A 17,856-nucleotide genomic window follows, 5' to 3' on the forward strand; every position below is an offset into this window, starting at 1 on the left:
CCCGGGTGAGGATATTAGGAAGCTCCGGATGAGGATATGCCTGGGTGTGGATAGTAGGAAGGCCTGGATGGGGATATGCCCGTGTGAGGATATTAGGAAGGCCTGGATGGGGATATGGCTGGGTGCGGATAGTAGGAAGGCCTGGATGGGGATATGCCTGGATGGGGATATGCCCGGGTGAGGATATTAGGAAGGCCTGGATGGGGATATGCCCGGGTGAGGATATTAGGAAGGCCTGGATGAGGATATGCCCGGGTGAGGATATTAGGAAGGCCTGGATGAGGATATGCCCGGGTGAGGATATTAGGAAGGCCTGGATGGAGATATGCCCGGGTGTGGATAGTAGGAAGCTCCGGATGAGGATATGGCTGGGTGTGGATAGTAGGAAGGCCTGGATGAGGATATGCCCGGGTGGGGATATTAGGAAGGCCTGGATGAGGATATGCCTGGGTGTGGATAGTAGGAAGGCCTGGATGGGGGATATGGCTGGGTGTGGATAGTAGGAAGGCCTGGATTGGGGATATGGCTGGGTGTGGATAGTAGGAAGGCCTGGATGGGGGATATGGCTGGGTGAGGATAGTAGGAAGGCCTGGATGAGGATATGCCTGGGTGTGGATAGTAGGAAGGCCTGGATGGGGATATGCCTGGGTGTGGATAGTAGGAAGGCCTGGATGGGGATATGCCTGGGTGTGGATAGTAGGAAGGCCTGGATGGGGATATGCCCGGGTGAGGATATTAGGAAGGCCTGGATGGGGATATGGCTGGGTGTGGATAGTAGGAAGGCCGGGATGGGGGATATGCCCGGGTGAGGATATTAGGAAGCTCCGGATGAGGATATGCCTGGGTGTGGATAGTAGGAAGGCCTGGATGGGGATATGCCCGGGTGAGGATATTAGGAAGTCCTGGATGGGGATATGGCTGGGTGTGGATAGTAGGAAGGCCTGGGTGGGGATATGCCTGGATGGGGATATGCCCGGGTGAGGATATTAGGAAGGCCTGGATGAGGATATGCCCGGGTGAGGATATTAGGAAGGCCTGGATGAGGATATGCCCGGGTGAGGATATTAGGAAGGCCTGGATGGGGATATGCCCGGGTGAGGATATTAGGAAGGCCTGGATGAGGATATGCCCGGGTGAGGATATTAGGAAGGCCTGGATGAGGATATGCCCGGGTGAGGATATTAGGAAGGCCTTGATGGAGATATGCCCGGGTGTGGATAGTAGGAAGGCCTGGATGGGGATATGGCTGGGTGTGGATAGTAGGAAGGCCTGGATGAGGATATGCCCGGGTGGGGATATTATGAAGGCCTGGATGAGGATATGCCTGGGTGTGGATAGTAGGAAGGCCTGAATGGGGGATATGGCTGGGTGTGGATAGTAGGAAGGCCTGGATGGGGGATATGGCTGGGTGGGGATAGTAGGAAGGCCTGGATGGGGATATGCCCGGGTGAGGATATTAGGAAGGCCTGGATGGGGATATGCCTGGGTGTGGATAGTAGGAAGGCCTGGATGAGGATATACCCGGGTGAGGATATTAGGAAGGCCTGGATGGGGATATGCCTGGGTGTGGATAGTAGGAAGGCCTGGATGGGGATATGGCTGGGTGTGGATAGTAGGAAGGCCTGGATGGGGAGGGATATGCCCGGGTGAGGATATTAGGAAGGCTTGGATGGGGATATGCCTGGGTGTGGATAGTAGGAAGGCCTGGATGGGGATATGCCTGGGTGTGGATAGTAGGAAGGCCTGGATGAGGATATGCCCGGGTGAGGATATTAGGAAGGCCTGGATGAGGATATGCCCGGGTGAGGATATTAGGAAGGCCTTGATGGAGATATGCCCGGGTGTGGATAGTAGGAAGGCCTGGATGGGGATATGGCTGGGTGTGGATAGTAGGAAGGCCTGGATGAGGATATGCCCGGGTGGGGATATTATGAAGGCCTGGATGAGGATATGCCTGGGTGTGGATAGTAGGAAGGCCTGAATGGGGGATATGGCTGGGTGTGGATAGTAGGAAGGCCTGGATGGGGGATATGGCTGGGTGGGGATAGTAGGAAGGCCTGGATGGGGATATGCCCGGGTGAGGATATTAGGAAGGCCTGGATGGGGATATGCCTGGGTGTGGATAGTAGGAAGGCCTGGATGAGGATATACCCGGGTGAGGATATTAGGAAGGCCTGGATGGGGATATGCCTGGGTGTGGATAGTAGGAAGGCCTGGATGGGGATATGGCTGGGTGTGGATAGTAGGAAGGCCTGGATGGGGAGGGATATGCCCGGGTGAGGATATTAGGAAGGCTTGGATGGGGATATGCCTGGGTGTGGATAGTAGGAAGGCCTGGATGGGGATATGCCTGGGTGTGGATAGTAGGAAGGCCTGGATGGGGATATGCCTGGGTGTGGATAGTAGGAAGGCCTGGATGAGGATATGTCTGGGTGTGGATAGTAGGAAGGCCTGGATGAGGATATGCCTGGGTGTGGATAGTAGGAAGGCCTGGATGAGGATATGCCTGGGTGTGGATAGTAGGAAGGCCTGGATGAGGATATGCCTGGGTGTGGATAGTAGGAAGGCCTGGATGAGGATATGCCTGGGTGTGGATAGTAGGAAGGCCTGGATGGGGATATGCCCGCTGAGGATATTAGGAAGGCCTGGATGGGGATATGCCCGGGTGAGGATATTAGGAAGGCCTGGATGGGGATAGTAGGAAGGCCTGGATGGGGATATGCCTGGGTGGGGATATTAGGAAGCTCCGGATGAGGATATGCCCGGGTGGGGATATTAGGAAGCTCCGGATGAGGATATGCCTGGATGGGGATAGTAGGAAGGCCTGAATGAGGATATACCCGGGTGGGGATATTAGGAAGGCCTGGATGGGGATATGCCTGGGTGTGGATAGTAGGAAGGCCTGGATGTACCTGTTGTTCTCGTAGCTCTCGTTATGCTGTTTTATTTCTAAACAAATAGAAACTCATTTCAAATGAGTGACCAATGATAGACTCAGGTCCAGGGCAGCCACACGCCTGCAGCAATGCGTATCCAACTACAACACCCAGCATGTCCACCAGGCGCTTGTTTCCCATAGCTATCATTTAGTTTGATACAGATATACTGTAAATCAGGCGTGTCAAACTCGTGGCCCTCCAGCATGCTTTGCAAGCATACCTTCCACTGATTGGCTGGTAAAGCATGCTGGGATTTGTAGTTCCACAACAGTTGGATGACCATGAGTTTGACTTGCCTACTGTAAATAGATCTTACACTGATACATTTACATGTATCTTGCCTTCCTAAGTGATGCCATCCGTGTCATCCACCAGGTGGCACTGTCCTACGGCTCATAAGTCCCTTTTGCAAGACAGGTATAAAAGATACAGTAAGTATATTAGGTGCATACAGTATATGAGATAAGGAAAGTGTATAAGATTAGTAACAGAGACTACTCAGAGCATATTTGCCTAATTTTGCATTTGTCGTCTGAATTACGCACGTTATTATTATGGTGGAATCTGACTGGGAGCGCTGGGTGTATTTCCCGTCACATGATGGATCACCCAGCAGAATGTATAGTGACAGAATGGCCATGTGATGGGTGGGACACTGTATGTGGGGAGACCTCCCCTGCAGGAGCTATGCAGCGGCCACATCTCCTGGCAGAGGAAGAGGGGTGACAGACTCCCCAGTGACCCTCCCCGCAGCTACACTGGAAAGTAATATACTGTATGTGAAAGTAACACATTACTATAGTGATTCTGTGATAGTCTGGGGGTAGTGATGTCCTTATATAACATGTGGTGTGGCCAATGGCGGAGGATCCTATTTAGCAGCTGTTGGAGCCCGGAGCATAAGGCTGTGGAAATAATGTATATGGGATGTTAGCCGGAATGGGGTGTTCTAGATAAGATGAAAGAACTTACAGGAACCCGAGACAGCCCTTGGAAATTAGAGACTGCTGGCTGCTGCCCCCAGCATGGTCTGGGTGTGTTTTCGCTCTCTTCCATGGACCTCCTTTCTGTCTCTCTCTCTAACTCTCTGCCGGGATGCCTCTCTCTCTCTCTCTCTCTCTCTCTCTCTCTCCCTCTCTCCCTCTCTCTCCCCAGCCCTCCTTTCCGTCTCTCTCTAACTCTCTGCTGGGATGCCTCTCTCTCTCTCCCCAGCCCTCCTTTCCGTCTCTCTCTAACTCTCTGCTGGGATGCCTCTCTCTCTCTCTCCCCAGGCCTCCTTTCCGTCTCTCTCTAACTCTCTGCTGGGATGCCTCTCTCTCCCCAGGCCTCCTTTCCGTCTCTCTGTCTAACTCTCTGCTGGGATGCCTCTCTCTCCCCAGGCCTCCTTTGCGTCTCTCTGTCTAACTCTCTGCTGGGATGCCTCTCTCTCCCCAGGCCTCCTTTCCGTCTCTCTGTCTAACTCTCTGCTGGGATGCCTCTCTCTCCCCAGGCCTCCTTTCCGTCTCTCTGTCTAACTCTCTGCTGGGATGCCTCTCTCTCCCCCCGGCCCTCCTTTCCGTCTCTCTCTAACTCTCTGCTGGGATGCTTCTCTCTCCCCAGGCCTTCTTTCCGCCTCTCTCTGCTGGGATGCCTCTCTCTCTCTCTCCCCCCAGGCTCCTTTCCGTCTCTCTCTAAACTCTGCTGGGATGCCTCTCTCTCTCTCTCCCCAGGCTCCTCTCTCTCTCTCTCTCTAACGCTCTGCTGGGATGCCTCTCTCTCTCTCCCCAGGCCTCCTTTCTGTCTAACTCTCTGCTGGGATGCCTCTCTCTCTCTCCCCAGGCTCCTCTCTCTCTCTCTTTCTCTAACGCTCTGCTGGGATGCCTCTCTCTCTCTCCCCAGGCCTCCTTTCTGTCTAACTCTCTGCTGGGATGCCTCTCTCTCCCCAGGCCTCCTTTCCGTCTCTCTGCTGGGATACCTCTCTCCCCAGGCCTCCTTTCCTTCTTTCTCTAACTCTCAGCTGGGATGCCGCTCTCTCTCTCTCTCTCTCTCTCTCTCTCTTTCTCCTGGGATGTCTCTATGGGATCAGTATGAATTACAGACGGTCGGGATGACAGCCGTCAGTATACAGACAACGATGTCCTGGCCGCCAGTATGCCGGCGCTCGCCACGCTGCAGGCTCGGTGGCTCGCTGCGCTCGACACAGGTTCTTTTCCCACTCTATGGTTATCGTGGAAACCCAGGAGAGGGAATAGCGCCTGTGAGCTGGGATCTCCACTGCCGGCAATTTAAGTGCATCCCATCCCAAACTCTCTGACTCTCTCCTGGGATGCTTCTCTCTCTACCTCTCCTTGTATGCCTCTCTCTCTCTCTACCTCTCCTTGTATGCCTCTCTCTACCTCTCCTTGTATGCCCCTCTCTCTACCTCTCCTTGTATGCCCCTCTCTACCTCTCCTTGTATGCCTCTTTCTCTCTCTCTACCTCTCCTTGTATGCCCCTCTCTACCTCTCCTTGTATGCCCCTCTCTAATGCCCCTCTCTACCTCTCCTTGTATGCCCCTCTCTCTATCTCTCCTTGTATGCCTCTCTCTCTCTACCTCTCCTTGTATGCCCCTCTCTACCTCTCCTTGTATGCCCCTCTCTACCTCTCCTTGTATGCCTCTCTCTCTCTCTCTCTCTCGCTCTACCTCTCCTTGTATGCCCCTCTCTCTATCTCTCCTTGTATGCCCCTCTCTACCTCTCCTTGTATGCCCCTCTCTACCTGTCCTTGTATGCCTCTCTCTCTCTCTCTACCTCTCCTTGTATGCCCCTCTCTCTCTACCTCTCCTTGAATGCCCCTCTCTCTACCTCTCCTTGTATGCCCCTCTCTCTACCTCTCCTTGTATGCCCCTCTCTCTACCTCTCCTTGTATGCCCCTCTCTCTACCTCTCCTTGTGTGCCTCTCTACCTATAACTCTCCTTGTATGCCTCTCTGTCTACCTCTACCTCTCCTTGTATGCCTCTCTGTCTACCTCTACCTCTCCATGTATGCCTCTCTACCTATACCTCTCCTTGTATGCCTCTCTACCTCTCCTTGTATGCCCCTCTCTCTACCTCTCCTTGTATGCCTCTCTACCTGTACCTCTCCTTGTATGCCTCTCTGTCTACCTCTACCTCTCCTTGTATGCCTCTACCTCTCCTTGTATGCCCCTCTCTCTACCTCTCCTTGTATGCCCCTCTCTCTACCTCTCCTTGTATGTCCCTCTCTCTACCTCTCCTTGTATGCCCCTCTCTCTACCTCTCCTTGTATGCCCCTCTCTCTACCTCTCCTTGTATGCCCCTCTCTCTACCTCTCCTTGTATGCCCCTCTCTCTACCTCTCCTTGTATGCCTCTCTACCTATACCTCTCCTTGTATGCCTCTCTACCTATACCTCTCCTTGTATGCCTCTCTACCTCTCCTTGTACACCCCTCTCTCTACCTCTCCTTGTATGCCCCTCTCTTTTTTTTCTCTTCTAGGCCCTCTGTCCACCACTAGGCTGCCTGCTTATATAACTTTGTTTGGTACTGTACTGTAACTGTATAATGTCAGAGCTGATAGAGGATAAATGGCACCCGCATCTCATGGTCCTAGGCTGCCTGCTTGTACATGATGCTGTAACTGTGTCCTTGTTGGAGTGGATACAGTAGAGATGTCCCCACAGCCATCCTAATGGTCTTGGGCCCTGAGCAGTAGTCTAGGCTGCCTGCTTGTACATGATGCTGTAGCTGTGTCATTGTTGGAGTGGATACAGTAGAGATGTCCCCACAGCCATCCTAATGGTCTTGGGCCCTGAGCAGTAGTCTAGGCTGCCTGCTTGTACATGATGCTGTAGCTGTGTCATTGTTGGAGTGGATACAGTAGAGATGTCCCCACAGCCATCCTAATGGTCTTGGGCCCTGAGCAGTAGTCTAGGCTGCCTGCTTGTACATGATGCTGTAACTGTGTCCTTGTTGGAGTGGATACAGTAGAGATGTCCCCACAGCCATCCTAATGGTCTTGGGCCCTGAGCAGTAGTCTAGGCTGCCTGCTTGTACATGATGCTGTAGCTGTGTCATTGTTGGAGTGGATACAGTAGAGATGGTTCCCACGTGTGTCTCCCTGCAGTCCGCAGCTGTATATAATGATGAATGACAGTGAGATGTGCAGTATGAGTAGGCATCTCTCTTAGTAAATGGGCACATTTGGATGATCTATGTCACTCATTAGCCGTACCGAGCATATATTTTATTGTATAACGAGCAGACTCCCATTATCAGTCCTGCAGCCGGGGATGGCGGGAAGACGCTGCAGTTATGAATAAACCTCTCTGAGATTGTCATGTTTCTCTGTTCTCTCCAGGACTTCCTCACAGACCTAATGATGTCTGAAGTGGATCGATGCGGCGATAATGAACATCTTATATTTCGGGAGAATACTTTGGCCACCAAGGCCATTGAGGAGTACTTGAAGCTAGTAGGACAGAAGTATCTACAAGATGCCCTAGGTAATTGTTATTCTATTTGTTTCACTTAGAGATCGACTGTGGCAGAGTCCCAGGGTTTGCGGCCAGTGTAACGTCACATAGAGTATAGCTACATTTACCACACAGTACTGTATTAGGAAAGCACATCTGACTGATGCAGAGACTGTCTAAGGAGATGTACAAAACGCAGGTTCTCCCATATGTGACGCCAAAGGGGGAAATTCTATTAGCCGTGGGGTCTATCCTGCAGCTGATTGCGCTGCCTGAGTCATTTAGCTTGCTGGAACCCTGCGCGCTAATCCCCAGAGACAGGATTTGTCCACATATAAAAGTCCATGTGAAATGCCGCTCTCTGCATGCGGCATACGGGGAAACCCACTGGATTCTGGATCTTCTGCGGAATCGGGTTTCTGTGCGTTTCCAGGTGTTTTACCGCGCAGGGAAAAGGCTAATTAATAGAACAGATGTTCCCCACATGGCCCTATCGGTTCGCTGCGGAGCTCATCCAGTTATCCCCGAAAGGGTTTGTGCTCGCTGAAACCATATAGACATTGCGCAATTCTTCTTTTTTTACTGGTCTGTAGGGGGCACTGTTCTGCTGCTGTCTATGGTTGCTGCGTCACTTTAGATTTGCTCAAGCAAGCGTTAACCGTTCCCTGTCATTATACTGTATGTATATTTTCTTTACTGGTGACTAACTCTACATAAGGCGCACTGGGGCAGATGTATTAACCTGGAGAAGTGATGAGCGCAAGTTGATAATGCACCAGCCAATCATTGCAGATTTGAAAAATGACAGTTGGGAGCTGATTGGCTGGTGCGTTATCACCTTGCACTTATCACTTCTTTATTCCTTCTCCGGGATTAATACGTCTGCCCCACTGTGTGGTCAGTGAAGCTCTGTCACTTAGGGGCTATGTTATATGAAAATATCCTGCTATGTACTAAGTGTAACGCACAGCGATCGTGATAACCGCTGTCCCTGCGAGTTACTTCCCCTGCGAGTTACTTCCCCGGGATTTTGAAGGAGTCTCCTCCAGCGGCATCTTATACTGCACGTGCCCACAGTGTCAGATTCCGGAGCCAGTTGGAGGCCGCAGGAGAGGAATCGGAAGATCTCTCTACTGCGAGTGAGCCTCCATAGGCATGAATTGGTGTATGACATCTGTAAGTGGGGGTAAGGTAACAGAGCCAAACTCAGAAAAGTGTAAGTAGGGGAAGCCAACCCAATCCTCGATAACTAGTAACAGTCCATGTTTTCCAGACCACCTAGCTGTGCTCAAATCATGTGGCGCATTCATTCTTAATGAACACATTCTGCAGATCCACAGGTGGTCTGGAAAACATGCACTGTTGGTAGCTCTCGCGGACCAGGGTTGGCCGCCCTTGGGTTAGATCATAGTCCCCATTGATAATAATAGGTACTGCGATCTGCAGCTATAAATAAGCCTTCTGCAGGAGGTTTCTGTGAGATCTGCTGCACTTAGTACATAGCCACAAGTCACACTGCAGTATCTGCATCATTTTATGAAGCAAAAGCCTGACAAATAGGCCCCAATGTCAGAATAAAGCATATTTAATGTTACCGTTATGGAGCAAGGAGAGACGGTGGAACCCCCCATCCTCCCTCCTGTACCATGCACTAAGGGGCCCCTCCTGCGCCTGTGTGTAAGGACAGAGCAGAGAATGGACATTTATAGCTGTTGTGCTCTTATCTGCTTTTCACACTTCATTAGCAGAGCTGTAATTACTGAGTCATTTTCCAGTCTGGTGGACCTGTTACTTCTCCCTTTAGCAGTGAAACCTCTGTGGCCAGGAGAAAGCTTTCATCACCCCCCTGCCCCCCACCCCCCATCCTGTATAAATCTAGGGACTCAGGAAGGTCTCCTTTATCATCAGAAGCCCTATACACAGAGGGTTAATCTGGCAAATCCTCCTGTCTATTACCTGGGAGGCGTAGATGTAATTCTCCTACAAATAACATTCAGGCTCCGGCTGTCTCACACTTACATTCATTTCATAGCAGATCAATAATAACCTACAGGCCAATGTAGCAAAAAGTCCTATTGCTGGCAAAATCGGGTGTTTTCGTGGGTGATAGGGCGTTCCCACCCCCCCTCATTGCCGCAGTGCTATCCTGTGATAACAGATTAAAATAATTTAAATGACAATGTTCTTAATAGGTAAAGTTATAATTATATTTCTCAAATTCTGTAAAAAATGTATTTAGAAAAATTCTGCTTCTCTGCCTCCAGTCTGCTCGTTTGGAAAAAGAGGGGTGAAATCCTTAATGGCGCTTCTAGTGAAACGATTGCTGCCTTCTAGATCCAACGGTGGACTTATCCCAGATAGTCCAAAAAATGAAACAGAAGGAGTAGTGGTGGTGTGGACTAGATGGCGCTATCGCTCAAGCAGTGATGGTAAATGTGAGAGTGCTAAAACAAATACTTAGCTGTACTGTCTCCCGGCGAAGAGTCAGGTATAATCTATGTCCAATTTATGATGGAGAGCTCAGCCATATTGAAAAAACAAAACAAAAATAAAATGTGTAGTAATGTCGCTTGAAACTAAATAAATATAGAGATATAGCGTCTAGGATTTTTTTGCCAATAGGAGCTGGTAGGCTTCTCTAGGCAATGTGAATGGTCAGAGAATAGGTGATCTCTTCAATCCAAACATATAGAAACAGTATCCTCATATGAACACACCTGACTTACACAAAGACAGGTGGTGACAGGCCCATAAAGGTATCTTTTAAAGATGTGATGTGCTCTTTATCAATTGGTGGTTGAAGAGGGCGTACCTAACACTCACGTGAGGGACACTAGATATCCTCATATAACGGTTTCTTTCAACGACATCATTCCAAAGGGGTTACCATGGTGGTTGAATATCCAATGATGGAATACTCGATCATCTTCCTTCAGAGTCCAAAAAGACAGGTCCGCCGCAGAGAAGCCCCCTCAAAGCCAACGCGTTTCGAGTCAAAGGACTCTTTTTCAAGGCATCTTCAACCTCTTCAACCACCAATTGATAAAGAGCACATCACATCTTTAAAAGATACCTTTATGGGCCTGTCACCACCTGTCTTTGTGTAAGTCAGGTGTGTTCATATGAGGATACTGTTTCTCTATGTTTGGATTGAAAAGATCACCTATTCTCTGACCATTCACATTGCCTAGAGAAGCCTACCAGCTCCTATTGGCAAAAAAAATCCTAGACGCTATCTCTATATTTATTTAGTTTCAAGCGACATTACTACACATTTTATTTTTGTTTTGTTTTTTGGCTGAGCTCTCCATCATGAATTGGACATAGATTATACCTGACTCTTCGCCGGGAGACAGTACAGCTAAGTATTTGTTTTAGCACTCTCACATTTACCATCACTGCTTGAGCGATAGCGCCATCTAGTCCACACCACCACTACTCCTCCAGTCTGCTCGTGCCTGGGCTTATTTACAGAGACTGGCCTGGTAACGCGGTATGAATGAAATGAAATGAGAAGTGTCATTTAAAAAAATAAAACTTTCAATTTAGCTAGCAGCTAATTTTTTAACGAGATGGGGAAAAATAAAAATTTACCAATTTTATATATATATATATAATATGTGTGTGTGTGTGTGTGTGTGTGTGTGTGTGTGTGTGTGTGTGTATATATATGTATAGCTCATTTGTTTGCTAAACTGGAAGGCAGCTGAAGACGGTCTGCGTTGGCGTTGCAGGATCCACCTTTATATGTTGGGGACCCTGTGTGTGTATGTAGATCACTGCTTAGCAATGTCAGACCCTGTTGGGGTAGCAGCTGTTCCAGTCACCCCCAGCAATCTGGTGCTGGTCACCCAGGCTAGGAGGGGTGTGTTGGGCTCTCAGTACATGACCCCTATATTCTGCGTTCTCTGGGAAGAAAACAGAACAGTAGAAACCCCCATATAGTAATCTGTAGACCACTGCGAGGATTGCATTGTCTGCTTCTAGTGGTTGCTGGCCAGGGTGTGGCCCCTGATTGCCGTTCTGCTCTGTCCTCAGGTGAGTTCATCAAAGCGCTGTATGAATCAGACGAGAACTGCGAGGTGGATCCCAGCAAGTGTACAGCGTCTGACCTTCCGGAACACCAGGGGAACCTAAAAATGTGCTGCGAGCTGGCGTTCTGCAAGATCATCAACTCCTACTGGTCAGTAGCATCCTAACTGCAATGCATTGACACTGTTATACATAGGCTGCTGGGTACCAGGCCAGGGGGAGCCGTATGTCTAATGCGCGCTATAGAGCTAGCTTGGTTCTGTGTATGACGGACTCTCACTTGGCTCAGACGCACTCGTAGTTGCGCACTGTGCGGCACCGGGGGAGGGGTGCATCGGGAAAACGGTGGTAAATCATAGGGCGGTATTTAATTCTTTTCACCCCTTCCACACCCGCTCTGTTTCTGCTGAAGGGTGTGGTATAATCGTTTTAGCTCACCTCCCCCAGGGTAGCGAGGGCGGCCAACCCTGTATGCAGCTAAACCAGATTACTATGATCGCGATGTGCTCGATAACGGGATCACTTTAGAAAGGAGATTGGGCGTGATAAGTGATTTGAATACCGCCCATAGTGACAGATCCAGTAGAATGAGTGTAAATAGCACCAGACGTGTCTTAGGGGAATCTTCTTCTAGAGAAATACCTACAGCAAAAATCAGAGAGAGACCTTCGTGTTTAGTACAAGGCGGAGGAACCTGAATTCCATACGCATCATCCCCATTTCCTACCCAGAAGCCTTCATTCAGGAGCCTTGCTCATCTCGCCTTCTCTGCTGCGCCATGGTGCACCAAGGCTTATTAGCATAAGCCTTTTATCTATTGTTCTCAGCTGCAATACAATACAGAGAGAACAATCCAGCAGGAGATTAAGTGCGACAGCACTGGCTCAGGTAATCCTAGTAAATGGATAGATGAGCAGGGCTCCATCTGTATTGTTGGCTGGTGACAGCGCTCTGTGGGCTAATGTGTGCGATCCCAGCCCTCCCTGGCTCCCCTGGGAATTTGCAGCTGGTCCTGCGCATGTTTGCGATCCTTACCGAGTCACCACCACAGTCGTGTATAGATGAATCCTGTCTGTACCAGGGGTAGGCAGCCTGTGGCACTCCAGATGCTGTGGAACTACACATCCTAGCCTTCCCTGCCACAGTTTTGCAGTTAGAGCATGCTAAACTGTGGCTGGGCATGCTGGGATGTGTAGTCCCACAACAGCTGGAGTGCCACAGGTTGACTGAGCCTTGTGGTCATAAGTGGTACTGCAGTTTGTGTTCTTGTATTATTTCTAGGGGGGGGGATTTACTAAGACGTTGATGTTAATAATTAAATTGATTGACATCGATGTTGTGTTTCTGGAGATACATCTTGCATTTGCTTAAATATCAATATTAAATAGCCATCTGATAGTAAATGTGCGATTTAGCTCCAGAAACACAACATCGATGTCAAATGAGTTAGTCGATTAGAATCGAACGTAATCGAGCGTTAGTAAATGTAACCCTTAGTATCTGTAGAACAATATACTTGGAGGGATTATACTCTTTGGCCTGTTTTGAAATAATATTATATATATAAATATTCCACACCAATTGTCAGATGTATCTTTATACGGCATTGCAGAGGTACAGTATTACACACTGTTGTGTGTTACATTATTGTCAGTGACAAATCAACCCATAAAATGTTACAACAGGTCCCAATGTACTTGTACAAAGCAGAGATTATTTTTTCATTCAGAAAATATGAGAAATGGCAAATTAAAAATATAGTTATTTAGAATGATGCACATAAGTAGCTGTTTCAGCAGCGTTCCGGGGAATATGCTGTATTACAGAGACTCCGAGTCTTATAATTGCCGTTATATTTAGCCTGTGCATGAAGTTTGTGTTCGCGTTCCACCTCGCCGTTCTGTGAGCCGTAAATTGTGCTTCTAAGGATGACAACAAAACTGCAATCTATCTATATAAAGTGCGCTCGGCAGAAAGGCTTCCCGCGTCTGTAATCACCACATATTGACGTTTCGGGAAATTGGTCGGGGTTTTTTTTCTGAGAATATCAGCAAAAAAATAAAATAAGCTGCTGTATCTGGCGTCTGCTTTTCAGGACCCCTGGCAATCATATATTTAAAAAGGAATTGAATGGCTGTGGTTATAGCACAATTTAGGCATCTGGAATGTTCCGGAACAAGTAGCGCGCATCGTGTGCTGGAGACCATTAGCGAGGGGCTGTGTAATGAGCGATGAAGCGCAGTATCTCATACACATCTTCATCCTTCATGCTATCTGGTGATTTTATTCCCCTCCAGCGTCCTCTCGGAAAATGGTCCTAAACTGGCAGAAACGGAACGTTTATGTGCGGCAGATAATGCAGTCAATCCCCGGAGGGTCGCGGCCGCGTTTCATTGTCAAATATAAAGCTAAACCTAGCAGGAAAAGGAAAGACAAACAACTGATCATTGCATAATAATATTATACACCTAATGTCACCATCAGGCTCGTCAGATGCACTTTCCAGGGACAGTCCCACATTTTATAGACATCCCTCAAAATAGAAATCCCCCCCCCCCCCCGCCCTGAAATTGTCCCTGTTTGTCATCATTAAATACCTAATAAATTTCCTTATCCATCCTGTTGGACACAATTCTTCCAGTCATTGTTTATTGTCTGGTGATGTCTATGCAGAGGGATTAACATGTAACAAGTCTGTTACTCTCTCTTCTAGGAAACATGGCATTATGGGCCATGTAGTGCTCCCGAGCTCCGCCAGGACAGTGTAATGTGTAAATATCGTGGCTCCTGGACCTAAGAAAGTGTTGCAGAGCAAATAGTAATTTTGGGCTGAAATTAAGGGGGTGCAGAGCCGAAACAGCTTCTTTGCTTGTTTTTTTTATTAACATTTTTGAGCATTACCTTCCACTGTGCATGGACAAATGCCCACTACAGCAGCGACTGGCCCGGCGAAGAGGGTTCGTTAACAGATGTATTAAGCCTGGAGAAGGCATAAGGAAGTAATAAGTGCAAGGTGATAATGCACCAGCCAATCAGCTCCAATATGTAAATTGACAGTTGTGAGCTGATTGGCTGCTGCGTTATCAGGTTACCTTGAAGAGCGATCGATAGACGGAACAGCGACTCCCCTGAGAACACGCCAGGGACTTGTCTGCCGTGATCTTACTGGTAAAATTCAATCTCTGGAGGTCGTCCGACATTTAGAGACATCACAGAGCCAGGTGCGGTCAGAGATTAGAAACTGCTTCAGTAACACAGAATTACCAATACCAATAATAATAAGATGGCTGCCGTATGACCAGAGCGGCAGTGACATTATCCTCATCATCGTCACTGTGCCACGGCGCCACGCAGCGTCACACAGAGAATTGCATCAAACGGAAATAAAAAAGTGGGGGGAGCGCTGATCTTTGGAGCTTGCAATCTAGTAATCAGAGAGAAGGTACAGAAAAGGTTACACGAGAGAACACTCCAGTGTACCTCAGAACCATGGCTACAAGAAAATGGTCGGCCGGATGGTGACAGGACATAACCCCATAACCATGAACCTGCAGGGTCCGGCGTTTACTTTCCTGTCCCCCTGCTGCATATATCTCTGTATTTATACCAGTTACACTCAGATGTACAGACAGGGTTTTGCAGGAGCTTAATGAGACATACAGCACCAGGCCGTGAAATAATGGTCATCGCCATGGAAACCAAGCGGTGCAATGAGATATATACACACACGGCCGGCTCTACATCTATTCATCACACTGTGCAGAAGGTAGAGCGTGATATATATATATATATATATATATATATTAGGGGGAATGTATCCAACCTTCTGCCCAAAGCAACTAATCCTCTTCCAGCTAGCATTTCAATCAATAAGATTGGTTGCTATGGGAAACTTCTCTGTCTGTCCACTTTAGGTGGTTTGATACATTTCTCCTAAAACGTGATATGGTGCCCATACACTTGTGTGATGCCCCGCTACGCGACATCGCGGGGCATCACACCAGCAGTTCAGGTGCAATGAAATCGTACCTGAACTGCAAAAAGTGATTACCATGCGATCATGCGATAGATCGCATGGTAATCACGTGATAGGCACCTCACCGCAGAGTGGGAGCGGCCTCCGTCCGCTCCCGGCGGGTGCCCTACCGCGCATCGCAGTGCGATATATCATGTGTTTTTAAAACACATGCGATCGCTCTGCGATTCGATAAATATTAAGTGCAGCACCTACAATCTTGAGACGCGAGATTCGACCGGTGTGCCCGCGTCACAAGATACCTAAAATGTGCATACAATCCCTCGATTTCTCTCACAGTTCCGGTCAAAATGGAAGGTTAGCCCCGATTATCTCACAAGTGTATGGGCACCGTTAGATGTAATATTAGAGGTCAGTGCGCACAGAGACATTGTATGCGTCTCCCCGCCATCGCATCCCTGACAGGGCAACAGAGCAGAGACAGAGACTGGGACTATTGATCCCTATGGAGTGACGTCAGGGCAGTGAGTGTGCATAGCTGTCCTAGTGAGATGGATGTAAGGTGGGAGGGGGGGTTACTGTCTCTCCGCTGCTGTCATCAGGATCCGTGAGGACACTGCGCCCTGCTCTGTGATCCCATCTTACATCTCTCCTCCTATGCGGGTACTATCTGGTGTGACAGCGATTCAGTAGCCGTGCACCCAGCTGCCGGACTGCGGCACACACCCAAAGCTGATGCTGCCATGAGTTAGCCTAGCTGGCAGTATCTCAGGCCTGGCCAACCTGTGGTTCTCCAGATGTTGTGAAACTACACATCCCAGCATGCCCCACACAGTTTTAGCATCCCCTAATAGCAAAACTGTGGCAGGACATGCTGGGACTTGTAGTTTCACAACGGCTGGAGAGCCGCAGGTTGGCCAGGCCTGCCGTATCTGATTTACCTGATCAGTGTAGGTAGGGATCAATAATCACAGTGTAAGATCGATCGTGCACATGCATGCTTTGGAAAGTGGATCATGGAGCTCTAACACCCATAGGGATCTAGCGTAGGGATCAATGTCCACCATTCTGGCTCTCCTAGGCCAGTGGTTGGTTCTAAAATGCAGTCCTCTAATGCCCCCAACAGGTCATGTTTTCAGGATAATTACAGTCTTACCAAAATAAATCAGTGATTAACGAAATCCAGAACACACGACCTGCTGCTGATATTTGAGGAGTGGAGGAGCAGCAACCTAGGCTGTCACACTCTCTTGTAGTATCCCAGTGTGTCCGGTCTTGTACAGGGCTGTGTGCGGTGTATACACCGTGTATAGCAGAGAGTGAGGCATTACACACTCCTCTAGGGACAGGATTTGGTGGCCGGCGTCATCCCTTCCCACAACCCACAACTGACTTAATACAATCTATACAATAAGTTCCCACTTAGCTGCAATTTCCTATCACTCCTGAGACCCGATGGCCATTACTCTGCCCTAATCTCCCAATCAGCGGCCGTTTTATGTCTGCTGCTGGAGAGGCCCAGGACGCTTCTGGAGGACATAAAGCGTCTGCAGCGAGCCAGGCGTAGCGAGACGCTGAATTCCATCACCTCGTCCGGAACAAATTACAGATACAACGTTACACTGCACGGAAAGCATCCGCACGCGGGGTCTCACTAGCACCAGGTCTGATATAGCGCTGGCGCTGGAAGTGACGCTACATCATTCACACCAGAATATAGAGGCAGCCGTATCAGAACCTGGAGAGAGAGAGAACCAGCCAATCAGCTACATACTCTCATGTTACAGGCTGTGCTTAAAAAATGACAGAAGCTGATTGGCTGGTACTTTATCTCTCGCCACACTTTGATAATTCTGCCCCAAAATATCATTTACACCAGAATATAAGGTATAGTCCGCTCTGCAGATACCCATCATGACATGGACAGTTATATTGTATAGCTTCATTACTTTTATATTTGGGTCAGTTTTAAGAGAGACGGAAAACATTTGAGTGCATTTGCTGTAGACTGTTTTATAGAGTCGCTCCTATAGGGCAATATGTTGGTTGTTATTTAGGGAATGCATTCATGTGACCGACGCACAGGTTCCCAGCTGTCACCATGCCGACGCAGGGATTCCGAGCGATCAAAATGGCCGCAGACAAAATGCCGACCCACAGGGACTATTCCCACTCGTGGGTGTCCACACCCACAGAGTGGGAATAGAACCTGTGGTGAGCCCCCCCTGCAGGCATTCTGCTGCCGGGATTGCGGGGACGGTATTCTGACCGCCAGAATCCCAAGCCCTAACCTGTTATTTAGTAGAGCAGACCCCTGTGTTTTGGCAGAACCACCCTCAAGTATTTTTATTCAGATTTCGGTTTGGTTTAAAAATCATTCAAAAATCTATAATCATTGATAAAAACAGCTGGAATCATGTCATTATTGCAATCCAAAACCTGAAATTTAGATTTAAAATA

General features: G+C 48.7%; 2 protein-coding genes across 10 annotated transcripts in view; one reads left to right on the forward strand and one right to left on the reverse strand.

Annotated features, from left to right (window-relative positions):
• Positions 1-17,856, forward strand: part of DAB2IP (DAB2 interacting protein) — a 1,128,147-nt gene that overhangs the window by 1,040,531 nt on the left and 69,760 nt on the right. For all 9 annotated transcript variants that reach the window (XM_063935968.1, XM_063935966.1, XM_063935969.1 and 6 more), the window contains 2 exons: positions 7,274-7,418; positions 11,427-11,571. In XM_063935968.1, the coding sequence (XP_063792038.1) occupies positions 7,274-7,418; positions 11,427-11,571 (290 nt within the window). The remainder of the gene's footprint in view (positions 1-7,273; positions 7,419-11,426; positions 11,572-17,856) is intronic.
• TTLL11 (tubulin tyrosine ligase like 11) overlaps positions 13,031-17,856 on the reverse strand; it is a 604,411-nt gene continuing 599,585 nt past the window's right edge. The window contains exon 11 of the transcript XR_010182918.1: positions 13,031-13,834. The gene's annotated coding sequence lies outside the window, so the exon portion shown is untranslated. The remainder of the gene's footprint in view (positions 13,835-17,856) is intronic.

The sequence above is a fragment of the Pseudophryne corroboree genome, chromosome 8 (genome assembly GCF_028390025.1).
Source record: "Pseudophryne corroboree isolate aPseCor3 chromosome 8, aPseCor3.hap2, whole genome shotgun sequence".
Lineage (NCBI taxonomy): Eukaryota > Metazoa > Chordata > Amphibia > Anura > Myobatrachidae > Pseudophryne > Pseudophryne corroboree.